Source organism: Palaemon carinicauda, chromosome 9 (genome assembly GCF_036898095.1).
Source record: "Palaemon carinicauda isolate YSFRI2023 chromosome 9, ASM3689809v2, whole genome shotgun sequence".
Taxonomy (NCBI): Eukaryota; Metazoa; Arthropoda; class Malacostraca; order Decapoda; family Palaemonidae; genus Palaemon; species Palaemon carinicauda.
Window position 1 is genome coordinate 113,673,838 of NC_090733.1, and position 18,357 is coordinate 113,692,194.

Consider the following 18,357-nt stretch of genomic DNA (forward strand, 5'->3'; position numbering starts at 1 on the left):
GCGCCCTGAGTCGCCACTGAAGAGAACTCAACCTGGGGCGACTGTGGAAACCAGACGGGCCAGGGAGGGGAGACGAAACAACCTTGGGTTGGAGGGTCTTCTCGTGTGAGGAAAGGTCTCGCGACCTTCCTCTGCCTTGGTACCCTGACGTCTGAAGGGAAGGCTACGGGAGATAGGCGCCTAAGAGCAGGCTCGGTATACCAGACTCTGAGAGGGCTGCGGGGAGGACTCCTTGAGGACCACCATGATCTTTAGAACTTGGAAAAGTCCGAGGAGCTTGTCCCGATGACGAAGAAGGGAAGCCTTCGAGACTGCCAGGATCGGCCAGCCACCCAGGAACGGAGTGGCTGGATGCCGATGCTGAGCGCCCGTGAAGAGATCCGAGAGTAAGTATCGGAGAACTGTTGAGGTGCCGTGGAGAGGCTGAAGCACAGCCCTTGAACTGGTATACCCGCCTTCCAGGCAGACTCCAAAGTACTTCCTTGAAGATGGGTGAACCAGGACCGGAAGTACGAGACCTACCGGACCAGTGTACCCATGAAGACTTGTGGTCTCACAGCAAAGCAGACTGAGTCTGCTGTCGCTATGCTGGACAGAGACTATTTGACAACCCCGTACAGAGTCGAGGAGGGAAGGAGGCGACTACGGAGGCCTCGAAACCCGTTGGCCTCTCCGACCTGAACTGGACTTCCGCCCGGAGGACCCGTCCCCTCACCAATCCCTAACTAGGGAGGAGGGAGATGCTCGAAACCAACCGGGACTGTTGAAGGAGACAAGCCCGGAGAGCTGGCCCTTGGCCTAGTCTCTGGCGTTCTCCATCCCTAAGACTAGGGCAAGCTGCACTGGCGTAAGGGAGCCCTTGGGTGAGTAGAACTCGGTCCAGGACCGAATCCTTCCCTTACCGAAGAGGAATCTCTGAATCTGGGATCCCCTTGAGGTTTTCTCCTGAGCGCCAGAACCCGCCAGAACGCAAGTTCTGACCCCTGGAGCTCATCCTCCTGATGGACTGGCAGCAAGGTCTCCCATTCCCGGAGGCTCTTCCTGGGAGACTCGTAGACATGCCCCAAGGGTCCAACTGGATCCTGTCGGATCCTTGCGGAAGACAGGACCTCAGGATCCCTCCTAGAACGGAAACAGGATCCCAGCGATGAAGGATGTAAGACTTCGCCCCCTCAGCACGATAGGACCCTCAGGAAGAGGCGGAGATTCTCCCTATGGAGTGAAGGGGTAGAAGACCGGGTCTTCCGACCCTCCTGGGGATGGGCAAAGCTCATCCGCGGGGGAGGGGAGATGGAGACTGAGGAGGGCTCATCGCCTGCGTAAGGACTTGCGAAGGGATAGGATAGTCCTTGGGGAAGATACCATGCCAGGGATTCCTCTCACCCCTTTCAGGGGGAGAGGAAGCTGCCACTGATTAGTGACCCCAGTCAGAAGGCACACGCTCATTGCCTGTTTGAGCGCTCTGACTACAGCATCCCACCAGGGATGCCGACCAATCCTCGCGCTGACAGGGAGTCCCTCTGGAGGGAAGAGGATCGTTCGATCCTCTGGGGGAGATGACACATGAGGGTTCGCCCGTAGAGAAACTGCAGTGAAGGGAGAAGAGACCTTTGACCTGACCGGAAACCTCCCCCCCTCCGGAGATGGCGCTACTCTGCGCTGCGGGGGAGGGAAACGCGGAGGTGGCCTGACTGCTATAAGCCCTGATGTAAACAGGGCGTGGCCGTGTCGGAGAACGGAGCGCCGATCACGCTGACGATCGCGCAAAAAGCACAGATCTGGGTAGCGCGTGAATAAAGCATGCGTAGCAGATAACCGCGCCCGCATGCCCGCGAACCCACGAGCGCGTGGGAGTATCGGCGACCGCGTGAACGATCCCCGCGTCTCCGCGCGTATGAAAATCGCTGGCGCTTGCGCATGAAAGATTGTGGGCGAGGGAAATCATCCCACGCGTGAACGATCTCGGCGAAAAGAGATCGCCGGTGCTAGCGCCGACGGCGATTGCATGTGGGGAACCATCCCAAGCGCGGAAGAATAACGCAGAAGAAACGCCGACGATCTTCGGTGCTTACGTGAGTACGAAGATCGTCGGCGCTAGCACGAGAAAAACCGTAAAAGACAGTGGGCGGGGACCCATAGTGCCCGCATGCGACAGATCTCCAACTATTTAAGGCGATCGTCGGCGATTCGCGCGAGCCCGGACGATCTCCGACGCTCCCGCGTAAGCGACGATCGTCGGAGCTCGCGCGCGAGAGAAGATAGTCGGCGATCACGAGCGGGAACCTCGGTGCCCGCGCGCGGATGATCTACGACGGTCGCGAGCGGGAAAACCGCGCGCAGACGATCCGTGCGATGATTGCGTGAGCCTCAATGGTCGCACGCGGGAAACTATCCCGCGAACAGAACGATCTTCGGCGCTCACGCGTACCGCGAAGATTGTCGGCGCTCGCGCGCCTAGCGCCGAATCCGAAGATCGGCGGCGAACGGCCGTAGGCGATCGCGTGCGGAGAACCGCGCACGGATGGCCTCGTTGTCGTGCGCGGGAACCATCCCGCGCACAGAATGATCATAGGAGTCTAAGCGTACTAAGAAGATCGTCGGCGCTTCCGCTTAGCGCCGGATCTGAAGATCGCCGGCTAACGGCCGTTGATGATCGCGTGCGGAAAACCGATTCTCGGCGCTTACGCACACTAAGGAGATCGTCAGCGCTTGCACGCCTAGCGCTGGATCCGAAGATCGCCGGCTAACGACCGTTGCCGGGATGACGATCGCATGCGTAAGGCCCTGAAGGTCGCGCGCGGGAAACTATCCCGCGCGTGGGCGATCATCAACACTTACGCATTAGCGCAAACAGAAGATAGTCGGCTAACGACCCTCGACGATCGCGAGAACGCGCGCAGGAAACCATCCCGCGCGCGGGCGATCATCAACGCTTACGCATTAGCACGAACAGAAGATCGTCAGCTAACGATCGCGCGTTCTTCGACGATCGCAAGATCGCGTGCGGGAAACCATCCTGCACGCGGGCCATCATCAACGCTTACGCGTTAGCGCGAACAGAAGATCGACGGCTAAACCATCGACGATCGCGAGGTCGCGAGCGGGAAATAATCCCGCACGTGGGAAACCATCCCACGCGCGGGCGATCATCAATGCTTACACGTTAGCACGAGCAGAAGATCGTCGGCTAACCGTTGACGATCGCGAAATCGCGCGCGGGAAACCATCCCGCGCGCGGGCGATCATTAACGTTTATGCGTCAGAGCGCATCAGAAGATCGTCGGCTAACTCGTAGATCAGGAACTGGGATATGTCCCTAAAAGGGAGGGCATCCCCTGAAGAGGACCCGGACGTCTACTTCAGTGCCGACGATCAACTGAGGGACTGCTAAATACTCCGAGGAGTGGTCTCTGTGAGGTACCTTTCCCGCGAACGGGAGAGGTGTCTTTCGTAGAAAAGACTTAGAGACACCCTAGGCTGAAACGCTGGTGAGCGCCAGTGCGCTAACTCAGGAACCCCAACGATGTGCGCAAACTGCACAGGGAACGTTGGTAGCAGCCTAACTGAATACTGGAACAGGGTGTCTCTGAGGGCAGACTCAGGAACAGCAGTCGAGTGCAAGCGCGTAGGGAACGTTGGCGCGCAGGTGATACCTGGCACTTAAGGGACTTACTCAAGGTGTGAGAAAGTCTCTCCTGCCCCGAAGGAAGGAGCCCGTTAGATAACGGGGGCGTGGGCGCCCAAGGCGCGTCTGCAATCAGGAACGGATACAGCAGGCAACAGGGTCAATGCAACGAGAAACCGAAGTTTCTCCGTCACTAATCACCGAAGTGTAGAAGTGACTAAAGTTACGAAAACCCGAGGGAACTGCGTAACTAAGCTCCGAGACCCCGAAGGGTCAGGGAAAAAAGGAAACATAAGTTTCCCTGTCACTAAACACCGAAAGTGTTAGTGACTGAACAGTCGTAGAAGAGACTGTCGATGGAGCCCCGAAAGGCCCTGAGATCAGCAGACGTAACAGGAACAATCCTCCGAAGAGGAGTCTCTGTGAGTGTCCTCTCACGCGAACGGGAGGGGACACTTCGTAGAAGAGACAAAAGGAGCAATCCTCCGAAGAGGAGCCCTTAGTGAGGCCTCCCTTGTGAACGAGAGAGGGCCAGACTGAACCTGCAGCTGCTCAGCCCCTTGAGCGTGTCACAAGGGCGGCTGCTCAGCCCCAAGAGCATAACCGCCTAAAGACCAAGGAAGTAAAAAAGGGAAGTTAATTAACTACCCTGGAGGCGAACCTCCTTATCGTTCTAGGATGCAATGAAGAGCTGGCAGTAGTCATGGGGGAACTTCTAAGAGAAGGAAACGCCCCTGACGAACGCCTTGAGACGGCGGAGAAGCCGACTCCCCAGGATAACAGGACAGCTCTGCTTCGAAGGCACACAATAGGCATGAAGAAACAGCATCGCAAACTGGAAAATAAAACAAAATAATTATTTAACAGAAATTCCCCCGGGTGAAACTCCGAAGAGAAACCCCGAGGGAAAAATTATAAGAACGAAAGAAGGTATGCGCTCCCCCTCCCCCACCCGGCATGCCCAGGTGAGGGGAGGGGGAACGAAGTTAACAAACAGAATTATAACATTATAATTATGCAACTGACTTTGAATGTTCCAAGGATCACCGACCCCCCGAAGGGACGTGAGCCTTGAACTGAAAAGTTAAAACACAATTATGTTCATAAAATAATTGAGACAAATAAACGAAACGGCGACTCGGGCTGAGAAGCTATCGTAGGCGTAGTACGGAGTAAGAGGTGAACGACCTCAAGAGAAGGGCCAGACTCCACGAAAGAAAACCATGGTGGCCTAGAAGTGCAAGGCCGTGATCACGGAAAGATCGCGGTGGCCTAAGCCAGCGAACTCTAGCAGACGTACACAATACACACCGCACAACACCGAAAGCAAAGGAAACTTACATTTTCTATACACAAAAATATATATAAACATCAGTAATGTTTAAATATATCCAGTATAAGAAAAGGAAAGTTAAAAGACAAAACAATAATGGCCGTCCAGAGAACATAGGAGCGGAAACCTCCGATCACTATGCGAGCCAAAAGTAAAGTGGAGTATTCTCCGGTGTGTGTGAGGGGGAGGGGTAGCTAGCTACCCCCCTACCCCCTCTAACCCCCCCCCCCCCCGCTAGCTAGTGGTGGGGTAGGAAACCCTCGTTAAAACTTTATGGCTCGTCATCGGCTGTCGCCAAAGTAATTACCCCATGTAAATAGCGTGGTTTGTATTCAGTTACGGAACAAACTCTGTTCAGGAACCAAAGGATGTTCAGTTACTCGTGACTGAAGATATTCCAAAAAATTTCAATATTCTCAAGCCTGTTGTTTAACAAACCAGTAAAATCAGACTTAAGATCCTTTTTGGATCACAAATGACCTAACATTTCTACACAGGGTACTCTAAATGGAATAAATTTCATATAAGGATCCACTTTTTCCAAGAACTTACTGTATTTAAATTGCATTCTTTACAGAATCTAGGATTTACAAATTTGGAACACATACCTCTATTATTCCTAAAAAGGAAGTGATCACTATACCTTCTGAATATGAGGAAAACTTAGAAAACTAGAAAACTGCTTATAGCCAAAGCTACGACTTTTGAAAGAATAAAAAATGGAGGCAATTTCAAGAAGGAACAAAGTATTCAGTACATCATATTGAAAATCTTTATTTTACTCTAGATTTAAACTGAAAATTTCTTATTTATGAATGAATCGCATATTAAAACTAAGTAGTTTCATGGAAATACAGTACTAAAATTGCTGGACAATACAGTTGAACTACATGGAAAACATACAAACCTATAAATTTTCTCAAACTCATGACTATCATATTTTGATAAGGGATCACCAGGGTCCTGAAGTTCTGTATTCAGCAACAGAAACTGACGATACCTCCTCATACGTACTTCGCGCCTTAACGTTTCCATACCAGGCCTTCTGGAAATCCTCTGAAACATGTTGAAAGGATTCTGAGATCCTACCAGATGGTTTTTCTTTAACTTGTAACCCGTATTTTGTTATTCTTTGATATCACAGGTAGAATTTCTCAACAATTTAAGGAAAAAAAATTATACTGTATACTGTACTGTAGTTTGTTGATGAAGGATAAAATTAGTAAAAACTTACTATAAAGGTAGAAAAGAAAACTGGGTCTGAAGATTAATATCTAATTCATTTATAAATACTGTACTGTAAAAGACAAAAATAACAAATTTTGCATATTAGCAATGAAAAACTGCAAAAAAAGTTAGACTGAGTGCCTTTTGAGGAGATAATTTCCAGGGACTTATTTTTCTCATTAGGCAACATATCTAAATTATTTTATGTCAACTTTTTTTTTAATATCCTTTACATTTATATAGATCCAAATGGGAACTTTTGATTAGTCTTAACTTCATAATTGATTTAATATATCTACATACAAGTACACAGAATATAACCTTGTCCATCAACTTAATAAATATTTTAAAAAGATACAGAGGAGATAAACTCCACAATATTTTACAAGTATTTTCTTTACTTTCAAAATAAGAATGCAAAAGACCAATTAACATACCTGAACAATCATTTTAGTAGCTATATAACTTTTATACTCATGTAATGCAATCTACCATCAATTTTTGCTTAAATGTTTCAAAGTCTGCATCTTGAGGATTTCCCATAGTTCTGCAAGTGTAAATCCTGTTACAATACGTCTTATTTTCAATATATTAAAAATTATGAGAACCAATATATATATATATATATATATATATATATATATATATATATATATATATATATATATATATATATATATACAGTATATATATATATATATATATATATATATATATATATACAGTATATATATATATATATATATATATATATATATATATATATATATATACTGTATATATATATATATATATATATATATATATATATATATATATACTGTATATATATATATATATATATATATATATATATATATATATATATATATATATATATACTGTATATATAATGTATGTAGCAAACAGAACAGATATCTGTTAAACCAAAAATATGTATGAAACATTAACTTTAACTGGACAATGTTCATAGTGCTGTAGACTACTATGTTTTAATGTTAATTGACATGTTTATAGTACAGTATACATTACTGTACTACATTCTAAAAATAAAGCAGTGCAATGTACTGTACTGCCCGGTATAAACTGTAAAACTACAGAATAGAGCCATTACAAACAGACTAACATGATCTCTCAAAAGCAAAGGTAGCCTTACAGTCAAATTAGAATTTGAAAATAATGTACTTTATACACTACTTTATATTACATTGAATATTTTCAAACACAATATATATGGTTTCTTACTTTTCTGCAAACTATAAGTGCCAAGGGCAATCACGTCCATTGCTGAGGGAATACAAGAACATGCGATTTAATTACAGAATGCTACTCTGTACAAACCTAATGATGTCAAGAGTCCTGTAAAAGATTTAATAAGATTAATTATTAATGAGACACTTTCCTGGGAGTCAAATAGTTATATCTTTCAAAGTCAGTGCTTTCTCATTTATAAATCTTAAAAAATACAAATAATTCAGTCTCTCAGTGCGATCCGCAAAGATAGAATCCTCAAATATCACGGGCTGACTGTGCTGTACACAAATATTCTCTTTAATAAGAGAACCAAAGGAAGCTATACTCAAGTGAACCAAATATTCATTGATATAAAGCTCCTTCACTATCAAGAACTACAGGTATAAATAACCCCAAAAACTCAAAAAAAATCCTAAAACTACTCTTTCCATATTTTTAAGAAACACTAAGTCAGGGAAATTACTCAAACTTTTATCTTATTACATCCCAGCAGAAACTAAATAACTAAAGTCCAAAAATCAACTATTGGAGAACAAAGTTGACTTCAAATAATGAGAAAAATGTTATTTTCATTAGTAAAATAAATTTTTGAATATACTTACCCGATGATCATATAGCTGTCAGCTCTGCTGCCCGACAGAAAAAACCTACGGGCGGAATACGCCAGCGATCGCTATACAGGTGGGGGTGTACATCAACAGCGCCATCTGTCGAGCAGGTACTCAAGTACTCGATGTCAACACAGAACCAATTTTCTCCTCGGTCCACTGGGTCTCTATTGGGGAGGAAGGGTGGGTCCTTTAATTTATGATCATCGGGTAAGTATATTCAAAAATTTATTTTACTAATGAAAATAACATTTTTCAATATTATACTTACCCGATGATCATATAGCTGATTCACACCCAGGGGGGTGGGTAGAGACCAGCATATATGTTAACATTAAGAGCTAAGTATTCCGTATTTCATTTTAGCAGTTATTCAAAATAACAAACATAAAATTAATAAGTACCTGGTAAGGAAGTCGACTTGAACAATTACTCTGCCTTTTTAAGTACGTCTTCCTTACTGAGCCTCGCGATCCTCACAGGATGCTGAGCGACTCCTAGGAGCTGAAGTATGAAGGGCTGCAACCCATACTAAAGGACCTCATCAAAACCTCTAATCTAGGCGCTTCTCAAGAAAGAATTTGACCACCCGCCAAATCAACCAGGATGCGAAAGGCTTCTTAGCCTTCCGGACAACCCAAAAAACAACAATAAAAAGCATTTCAAGAGAAAGATTAAAAAGGTTATGGGATTATGGGAATGTAGTGGCTGAGCCCTCACCCACTACTGCACTCGCTGCTACGAATGGTCCCAGGGTGTAGCAGTTCTCGTAAAGAGACTGGACATCTTTAAGGTAAAATGATGCGAACACTGACTTGCTTCTCCAATAGGTTGCATCCATTACACTCTGCAGAGATCTGTTTTGTTTGAAGGCCACTGAAGTTGCGACAGCTCTAACTTCATGTGTCCTTACCTTCAGCAAAGCATGGTCCTCCTCATTCAGATGGGAATGAGCTTCTCGAATTAAAAGTCTGATATAATAAGAAACTGCATTCTTCGACATTGGTAAAGAAGGCTTCTTAATGGCGCACCATAAAGCTTCTGATTGTCCACGTAATGGCTTAGTCCGTTTCAAATAGTACTTAAGAGCTCTTACCAGGCATAGTACTCTTTCTTGTTCATTTCCAACCAAATTAGCAAGGCTTGGAATATCGAACGATTTGGGCCAAGGACGAGAAGGAAGTTCGTTTTTGGCTAAGAAACCAAGCTGTAAGGAACATGTAGCCGTTTCAGATGTAAATCCAATGTTCCTGCTGAAGGCGTGTATCTCACTGACTCTTTTAGCTGTTGCTAAGCAGACGAGGAAAAGAGTTTTCAACGTGAGATCTTTTAAAGAGGCTGATTGAAGTGGTTCGAACCTTGCTGACATAAGGAACCTTAGTACCACGTCTAAGTTCCAACCTGGTGTGGCCAACCGACGCTCCTTCGAGGTCTCAAAAGACTTAAGGAGGTCCTGTAGATCTTTGTTGTTGGAAAGATCTAAGCCTCTGTGACGGAAGACTGCTGCCAACATGCTTCTGTAACCCTTGATCGTGGGAGCTGAAAGGGATCTTTCCTTCCTTAGGTATAAAAGGAAGTCAGCTATCTGAGTTACAGAGGTACTGGTTGAGGATACTGATTTGGACTTGCACCAGCTTCGGAAGACTTCCCACTTCGACTGGTAGACTTTGAGAGTGGATGTCCTCCTAGCTCTAGCAATCGCTCTGGCTGCCTCCTTCGAAAAGCCTCTAGCTCTCGAGAGTCTTTCGATAGTCTGAAGGCAGTCAGACGAAGAGCGTAGAGGCTTGGGTGTACCTTCTTTACATGCGGCTGACGCAGAAGGTCCACTCTTAGAGGAAGTGTTCTGGGAACGTCTACTAGCCATTGCAGTACCTCGGTGAACCATTCTCTCGCGGGCCAGAGGGGAGCAACCAACGTCAACCTTGTCCCTTCGTGAGAGGCGAACTTCTGCAGTACTCTGTTGACAATCTTGAACGGGGGGAACGCATAAAGGTCTAGATGGGACCAATCCAGAAGAAAGGCATCTATGTGAACTGCTGCTGGGTCCGGAATCGGTGAACAATAAATTGGGAGCCTCTTAGTCATCGAGGTTGCGAACAGATCTATGGTGGGCTGGCCCCACAATGCCCATAGTCTGTTGCATACATTCTTGTGAAGGGTCCACTCTGTTGGGATGATTTGACCCTTCCGGCTGAGGCGGTCTGCCATGACATTCATGTCGCCTTGAATGAACCTCGTTACTAGGGATATGTTTCGATCTCTTGACCAGGTGAGGAGGTCCCTTGCGATCTCGTACAACATCATCGAATGAGTCCCTCCTTGCTTGGAGATGTACGCCAGGGCTGTGGTGTTGTCGGAGTTCACCTCCACCACCTTGCCTAGAAGGAGGGACTTGAAGCTTCTCAAGGCCAGATGAACTGCCAGTAGCTCCTTGCAGTTGATGTGCAACTCGCTTTGAACCGCATTCCCGACCGTCCAACGTCGCACCCCAGCCCGTGTCCGATGCGTCCGAGAAGAGAAGGTGGTCGGGGGTCTGAACAGCCAGTGGCAGACCCTCCCTGAGGAGAATGTTGTTCTTCCACCAAGTCAGTGACGACTTCATCTTCTCGGAAATAGGAACCGAGACCGCTTCTAGCGTCTTGTCCTTTCTCCAGTGAGCCGCTAAGTGAAATTGAAGGGGGCGGAGGTGGAGTCTCCCTAACGCGATGAACTGGTCCAGTGATGAAAGCGTCCCTATCAGACTCATCCACTGTCTGACTGAACATCGGTCCTTCTTCAGCATGGACTGGATGCATTCTTGGGCTTGACTGATTCTGGGGGCCGACGGAAAAGCCCGAAAAGCTTGACTCTGAATCTCCATTCCTAGGTAAACTATAGTTTGGGATGGGACGAGTTGGAACTTTTCTATATTGACCAGGAGACCCAATTCCTTGGTCAGATCTAGAGTCCACTGTAGATTCTCCAGACAGCGACGACTTGACGCAGCTCTTAAAAGCCAGTCGTCCAAATAGAGGGAGGCTCTGATGTTTGCTAAATGCAGGAATTTGGCAATATTCCTCATCAGTTTGGTAAAAACTAGAGGTGCCGTGCTTAGGCCAAAGCACAGGGCTTGGAACTGGTATACAACCTTCCCAAAAACGAACCTTAGCAAAGGTTGGGAATCTGGGTGGATGGGGACGTGAAAGTAAGCGTCCTTTAGGTCTAACGAGACCATCCAGTCTTCCTTCCTGACCGATGCTAGAACCGACTTTGTCGTCTCCATGGTGAACGTCTGCTTTGTGACAAAGACATTCAGAGAACTGACGTCTAGCACCGGTCTCCACCCTCCTGTCTTCTTCGGCACTAAGAAGAGGCGGTTGTAGAAGCCCGGGGATTGATGGTCCCGGACTATGACTACCGCTCCCTTTTGTAGTAAGAGAGACACCTCTTGCTGTAAAGCTAGTCTCTTGTCCTCCTCTCTGTACCTGGGAGAGAGGTCGATGGGAGTTGTTGCTAGAGGGGGCTTGCGTAAGAATGGAATCTTGTACCCCTCCCTGAGTAACTTCACAGACTGTGCGTCTGCGCCCCTGTTCTCCCAGGCCTGCCAGTAGTTCTTGAGCCTGGCTCCCACTGCTGTCTGAAGAAGGTGGCAGTCAGACTCTGCCTCTAGAGGACTTGGAACCCTTCTTCTTGCTCCCACGTAGACCTCCGGCACGAGCACCTCCTCTGCTGGAGGCTCTGCCACGAAAGGGCGGAATGAACCTTGACGCTGGAGTGTCCATCCTTGGTCTAGGTACGGAGGGCAAAGGGGTGGCTTTGCGTGCGGATGACGCCACCAGGTCATGGGTGTCTTTCTGGATCAAGGAGGCAGCAATCTCCTTGATCAACTCTTCAGGGAAGAGACACTTCGAGAGTGGAGCAAACATAAGCTCCGACTTTTGACATGGGGTGACTCCAGCTGACAAGAAGGAGCAAAGGTGATCTCGCGTCTTGAGAACCCCAGACACGAAAGAAGCCGCAAGCTCACTAGAACCATCCCGTATGGCTTTGTCCATGCAGGACATGATGAGCATGGAAGTTTCCTTATCAGAAGGGGAGGTCTTCCTGCTCAACGCTCCCAAACACCAGTCCAAGAAGTTAAAGACTTCGAATGCGCGGAAAACTCCCTTCATAAGATGGTCCATATCCGAAGGAGTCCAGCAAATCTTGGAGCGTCTCATAGCCAGCCTGCGGGGAGAGTCTACCAGACTTGAGAAGTCGCCCTGGGCAGAGGCAGGAACTCCCAAGCCGAGAACTTCTCCCGTGGCATACCAGACGCTAGATCTGGAAGCAAGCTTGACCGGGGGAAACATGAAAGAATGTCTTCCCAAGTTGCTTCTTGGACTGCAACCACTCTCCCAGTACCCTTAAAGCTCTCTTGGACGAGCGAGCGAGTACGAGCTTCGTAAAGGCAGGAGCTGCTGACTGCATGCCTAAAGCGAACTCAGAGGGAGGCGAACGTGGTGCTGCAGACACAAACTGATCCGGATATAAATCCTTGAACAGCGCAAGCACTTTCCTAAAGTCTAAGGAGGGAGGCGAGGTCTTGGGTTCTTCGATGTCCGAGTGTTGGTCGTCAAGATGTGCAGCTTCGTCATCATCAGAGATACCATCGTCTGAATGTTGAGGAGGAAGAGGCAACGGAGTGGGCTGGACGGCTGAGTCCGGCAGCACGGGTGCATGCGTGGCTGCACTGGACCCAACATCATGCCACTGTTGGTCAGTCTGAGAACTGGCAACAACCAAAGCAGAGTGGGTGCGCAAAGAGTCTACTCCCGACTGTGGAAGGATAGCGGAGACCACCGTGGGTTGCGGAGGCTGACGCACCGCGTCAAAACACGGCAGCCTAACTCCACCCTCCTGTTGTTGTGGTAGCTCACGTACGGCAACGGAGGGTTCCGTGCGTCTGTGAACGTCAGCATGCGTCTGGCAGGGTCGACTGCGCATGGGTGGAGGAGCTCTCACAGCAGGCGTGTGGGAGCAGGCAGCCTCAGCGTCTGCTGGGCGCACAACCGTGGCAGGTTGTGGGCTAACGGGTGCAGCGGCAACCTTCTCCGCACGAAACTCCTGCATAACAGCAGCTAACTGAGTCTGCATAGACTGCAGCAAAGACCACTTAGGGTCTACAAAAGCGGCAACAGACGGAGCTACTGTCCGTTGTGACTGAGGGTCTAAAACAGCGGGTGCGGCAACAGACAGAGTTACTGCCCGTTGCGGTACCACTTTGCCTCTCTTTCGAGGTGTGCAGTCGTCAGAGGACTGCAGCGAGTCCGAACTGACCCAGTGGCTACACCTGGGCCGTTGGACTAGCTCGGAAGGGACCTTATGTTTAAGAGGCCGTGAGACCTTGGTCCATCGTTTCTGTCGAGAAACCTCTTCCGCAGACGAGGAATGAACGGGCTCACTCGTCTTCTTGTGGGTGGGACGATCTATGTGAGATACGTCCGAAACCACGGAGGGTACGTCTGTCCGCTGATTAAAGCCTGTCGAACCCTTTGGTCGTACGACATTGCTTCTCCCCTGGGCTTGGGAGCTTGCAAGAGGTCCCGGACTGGGAGGACGACAGGCATGAACAGACGCACCCTCATGCGTAACACTGACACTTTTCACTGCACTGACACTCACTACACTTCCCACTGCACTTTTACCTTTCAACTCTCTGACGTCAGCCATGAGTTGATTGCGGTCATTCGCCAATGACTCGACTCTCTCACCTAGAGCCTGGATGGCACGCATCATATCTGCCATTGAAGGTTGATGAGAGCTAGCAGGGGGGTCGGGTGCAACCACTACAGGGGAAGGAATAGGTTGAGGGGCATGGGGAGAGGAAAAATCAATTGAGCGAGACGAACTCCTCCTGATCCTATCCTTCTCTAGCCTACGTGCATATTTCAGGAATTCTTGAAACCCGAATTCCGAAAGCCCAGCGCATTCCTCACATCGATCTTCCAATTGACAGGCTTTACCCCTACAATTGGAACAAACGGTGTGCGGATCGATAGAGGCCTTCGGAAGACGCCTTGAACAGTCCCTAGCGCTACATTTCCTGTACTTGGGGACTTGAGAAGGGTCAGACATCTTGAATTAGTCAAAGGGGGGAATTCAAAATCTATCCAAGTCGTCAACAAATAATCCAAAATCCAAAAAAGAATGCAAGGAAGTATTGAAGATAACTTCTGCACAGCGATAGCTAATAACCAGAAATGAATACTTCACCAAATAACGTGAAAATCAATCCAGAAAACAAGAGCGTATTCAGTAGGTCTTGCCGGTGGCACGACAGAGAGAAAATTGGTTCTGTGTTGACATCGAGTACTTGAGTACCTGCTCGACAGATGGCGCTGTTGATGTACACCCCCACCTGTATAGCGATCGCTGGCGTATTCCGCCCGTAGGTTTTTTCTGTCGGGCAGCAGAGCTGACAGCTATATGATCATCGGGTAAGTTTAATATTGAAAAAGCCAAATTAGAATGCTATGGGGCCAAAAATTCTCAAGGAAATTCAACGAGGTGGCTACTGCTCTATCATGAGCTCTAACTTTCTAAAAGGAAAACCAATTATAGCTTTAATTCTGCAGGGGTTTCAATCAAAGAGACTTAATAAGAAAAAAAAAAAAAAACAGCATTCTTGGATAAGGGAGAGCTAGGACCCCTCACTCAACAAACTAAAAAAAAAAAAAACAGCATTCTTGGATAAGGGAGAGCTAGGACCCCTCACTCAACAAACTAAGTTTCAGATTCCATCTAAAAGATTAACTGTCCTTTTCAAAAAAATCTTCAATGCTTTTGAAGTACATAAAAATCTGTCTTCCAAATCACTTTTCACCTAACCCTGTAAGGAAAGAAGAGCAAAATGATACAATAAATATTTTCAGCTTTAAACAATTATTTTTTTTCACTCTAATCTGGCTACAGGGATAAAACACTAGACTGTATGCAGAGAAAAGGCTCGAAGCTCTCTATTTAATTTGCCTAGAGCAAGGGTCAATAGGTAAGGGGGTCTAATAGTCTGCTATTTTTAATGAATGTTCTTCAGTGGCTCATAAATAGAACCTTTCAAGTATATAAAAACCCAATCAAGATTCTAATGAATAAAATTACAGACAGTTTCTCTATAATCCCATATACAGTACTGTGATCCCATCCCTGATGACCTCACATTGATATGACTAAACATATGTTATGTACTTAAGTACTGAATTGGGCATATCTATATAACATTTAACAACAGCTACTGAGTCTCACTTCATTACCACACCCCCCAAAAAAAGAAAAATAATAATAATCTTTTCCAAAAAATACTTAGGTGCAGAGACACCCATGTACCCACCCAGTAATCATCCCAGCTTTATAGACTCACAAATCAAATAAGTATGCAACTACTCATGATAAAAATTTAGTTGGTTTCTTTTTAGAATGTAAAATAAATAATCTAGAGGGTAATAATTATTTATGAAATTCTTGCCAGTGAGGCAATGGCAGCCTTGCATGGGAAGTTTAGCACAATATTTATGGAGCTTTACGATAACAAATTCGACCTCAAGCTATACTATATCTCCTAAAAAGAATAGCTCAATACCAATGTTATGATGGAGTTAATTTCAGTTTTCTTTGACTTCTTGAGTTCTGGATTTGGTTGGGGGTTCCAAGTCATACAAAGTTAGGACACATCTCTGTAATTTTCTATGATTGTGGCACTTCATTGTCAGGTTAGGCAAAGAAGTCCAAACGGGGAGGAGAAAGCTTTGCTGATCATTTAGCATACTGTTAGGTTAAAATGCATCATTATCATTACTACATTTTAGTTTTATACATATAGCCTATGTGGGATTATTATCACTAATGAACATTAATTATGTCTTTCTGACACTGATATAGTGAGATTAATTTATAGCATTATGTCTCTTAAGACTGGTGCAATATGCTAATCTTTTGAGTTTCCACTACCCTAAAAATTCTGATTTCCCACTGGGAGCTCACATGTGTTATACATTTTACTATCTAGAAGAAAAATAAAGTGGTTTGCACCAGAACAGTAAAGAAATGCATGTAAACAAAGACATCCAGTTGGAAACACAGTTGATTCATGCATTTGGCAAGAAATTAAAACCATTATTCTATTACTCCAATTTAAACCCTAAAAGTGCATTAACTCCTGACTATTTCTTAACATCCATATTATCCAACTCTATTAGAAGGGGCCAGCTTATTGATTTTTGTCCTCAGCCTACATCATTCTAGAAACATTAAAGTCCTTCAATTTCACATCAAACAGGAATTCACTAAGTAATGGATCAATGCTGGCCATTTATGTAGGTTTTGTTTCTAAATAATAAAAGAAGCCTGTGAATAATTTACTTATCAATGATTAAAAGTGTAGACAACACTGGTGTTTTCAAAGTCCATTGTTAACAGTTGATAATGTACAGTACTAGTAACTGTGACGTATGAGCTAACATCTTACCATTTTAGAAAATTCTCAATTTTTCCTCCAACATAATGATTACCCACTGTTTTCAAATAATTACAACCTGCTAAATCTTTAGTACTGAAGTTCCAGGATAAAATTTTGATACTTCGGAAATATTGATATTTCATTTTTTCAGTCATTTATTATAACACTTTATTAAACAGTCAACTCATTTTGCTTAATCACCAAAGTATGTATATTTACAGAAGAACTTAATGTAAGAAGAAATTTTAATTATATTTATTCTGTGATAAGTCATCATCACTGAGGTTATGTTATTGTGGTGGACTTGCAAGGAACTTCAGTAAAGAAAAAGAACTGACCCCTGGGTTTAGTTACAATGAATTTATGAGTTTGGGTTAAATAGGCTGGCACTGAGCCCTGTAATGCCATTTATTGTCCGATGTGCACCTAGGGTAAAACAATAGTTACACCGAAGAAAAATTTGCAAAACGTTGGTCAGCAAGGTGGATGAAACAAAGGATGGAGGTAAAGTCGAAAAACTTGAAGCATGTGCAGCTTGGGGGCAAAGGAGTGCACTGATGGCACTAACCACCACAGACCCTAAGTTAGGTTAGAATCCATACCCATTTTTTCCTAGCTCTGTTTTCCCTTATAGGAAAACCAAAGCAGCAGTTTCCAATAAAACTTATGTCACCTATGCATTTTCAATAATGATTTTGTGCGATTTATAGAAATCTGCTAATAATGCATGATGTATTATACTAGTTTTGTGCCTTTCCTCAAAAAGAAAAAAAAAAAACAATTTCCCCAAAACTATAAATAATATTGTGGGGATACGTAACAAATACTGGTTAGTACAAACAATGATAAAAAAATATATAATCATGTGGATAATATGTTATGTATTTTGTGTGGAATCTAATTATTATACAATTTCCAAAACTTTATTCAAAATGCGTAAAGCTCTCAACAGTTTAGAGCAGGCTTGGCTTATATCCAATAAAAAACCCATCAACGACCGTTTAAATTTTGTTGTAAACAATATTATAATTTTAATTTGTATCATTGACAAAAACTGAAATACGAAACATTAACCATAATGACTATTGCCAGCCTACCGCTTCGTTGATTGGCCTACACATGCTGCAATGGCTAACCTGAAACTGAAATATACTTACGATTATTCAGTTATCTTGCCAATACGTAAACGTTTTTAGCCATTTTGAAATATCCTACGACTGCCTTTCATATCGCAGGTAAAAATACTTATAGTATCACTGTACATCAACACTAGGAACGTTCATCGGCACTCAGAGCTCAGCTGTTTCTGACAGATTCAGCTTCAGGTTCTGGGGTGAGGCATCATAGCCTTTGCAACGGCGCCTCCAACGTTTATCTTCTTGAACTGTTTTGTCTTTTCCTCCACACCAGGTTTAATACTTTTTTTTCTTTTCTATATTTGTTTCACTAAATAAAAATAAGCCTACTATCTTCTTTAGGTCTTCTCTTCCTCGTATGGTTGTTGTAGCTCAATTAATTCATTCCTTTTCTATATTTCTGGTAAAACAAAACAAAAAATGTATCAAATCTTCCCCCCTTTTTCACAAAAATTACAGTTTACATTCCCACAATTGTGTCTATTTACAATATTTAGTTTTAAAGTATCAGTTATTGCTCTAAAAAATATCACTGAAGCAAATGTATTGTCATAAAGTAACTCTTTAATTTCTTTCTTAGACGTTCTATACTTTTCTAAGCTCACACTACTTTCTATTTCCTCTTTCCACTTTTCAGTATCCCAGTTTCAGGTTTCCGATTTTATTTCTTCCTTGTTCATTCTTCTTATCTGTCTTATGCA

At 44.9% G+C, this 18,357-nt stretch overlaps 1 protein-coding gene across 2 annotated transcripts in view; it reads right to left on the reverse strand.

Annotated features, from left to right (window-relative positions):
- LOC137646835 (putative nuclease HARBI1) overlaps positions 1-17,834 on the reverse strand; it is a 73,792-nt gene extending 55,958 nt beyond the window's left edge. Inside the window, exons 1-4 of one of the 2 annotated variants that reach the window (XM_068379913.1) lie at positions 17,678-17,833; positions 7,431-7,472; positions 6,623-6,732; positions 5,866-6,014 (exon numbers count right to left, since the gene is read on the reverse strand). In XM_068379913.1, coding sequence (XP_068236014.1) covers positions 5,866-6,014; positions 6,623-6,634 — 161 coding nt within the window. In that variant the 5' untranslated portion in view covers positions 6,635-6,732; positions 7,431-7,472; positions 17,678-17,833. Of the gene's footprint in view, positions 1-5,865; positions 6,015-6,622; positions 6,733-7,430; positions 7,473-17,677 lie in introns of both variants that reach the window. The other variant, XM_068379914.1, reaches the window with a different exon arrangement.
- Positions 17,835-18,357: the final 523 nt, after the last annotated feature.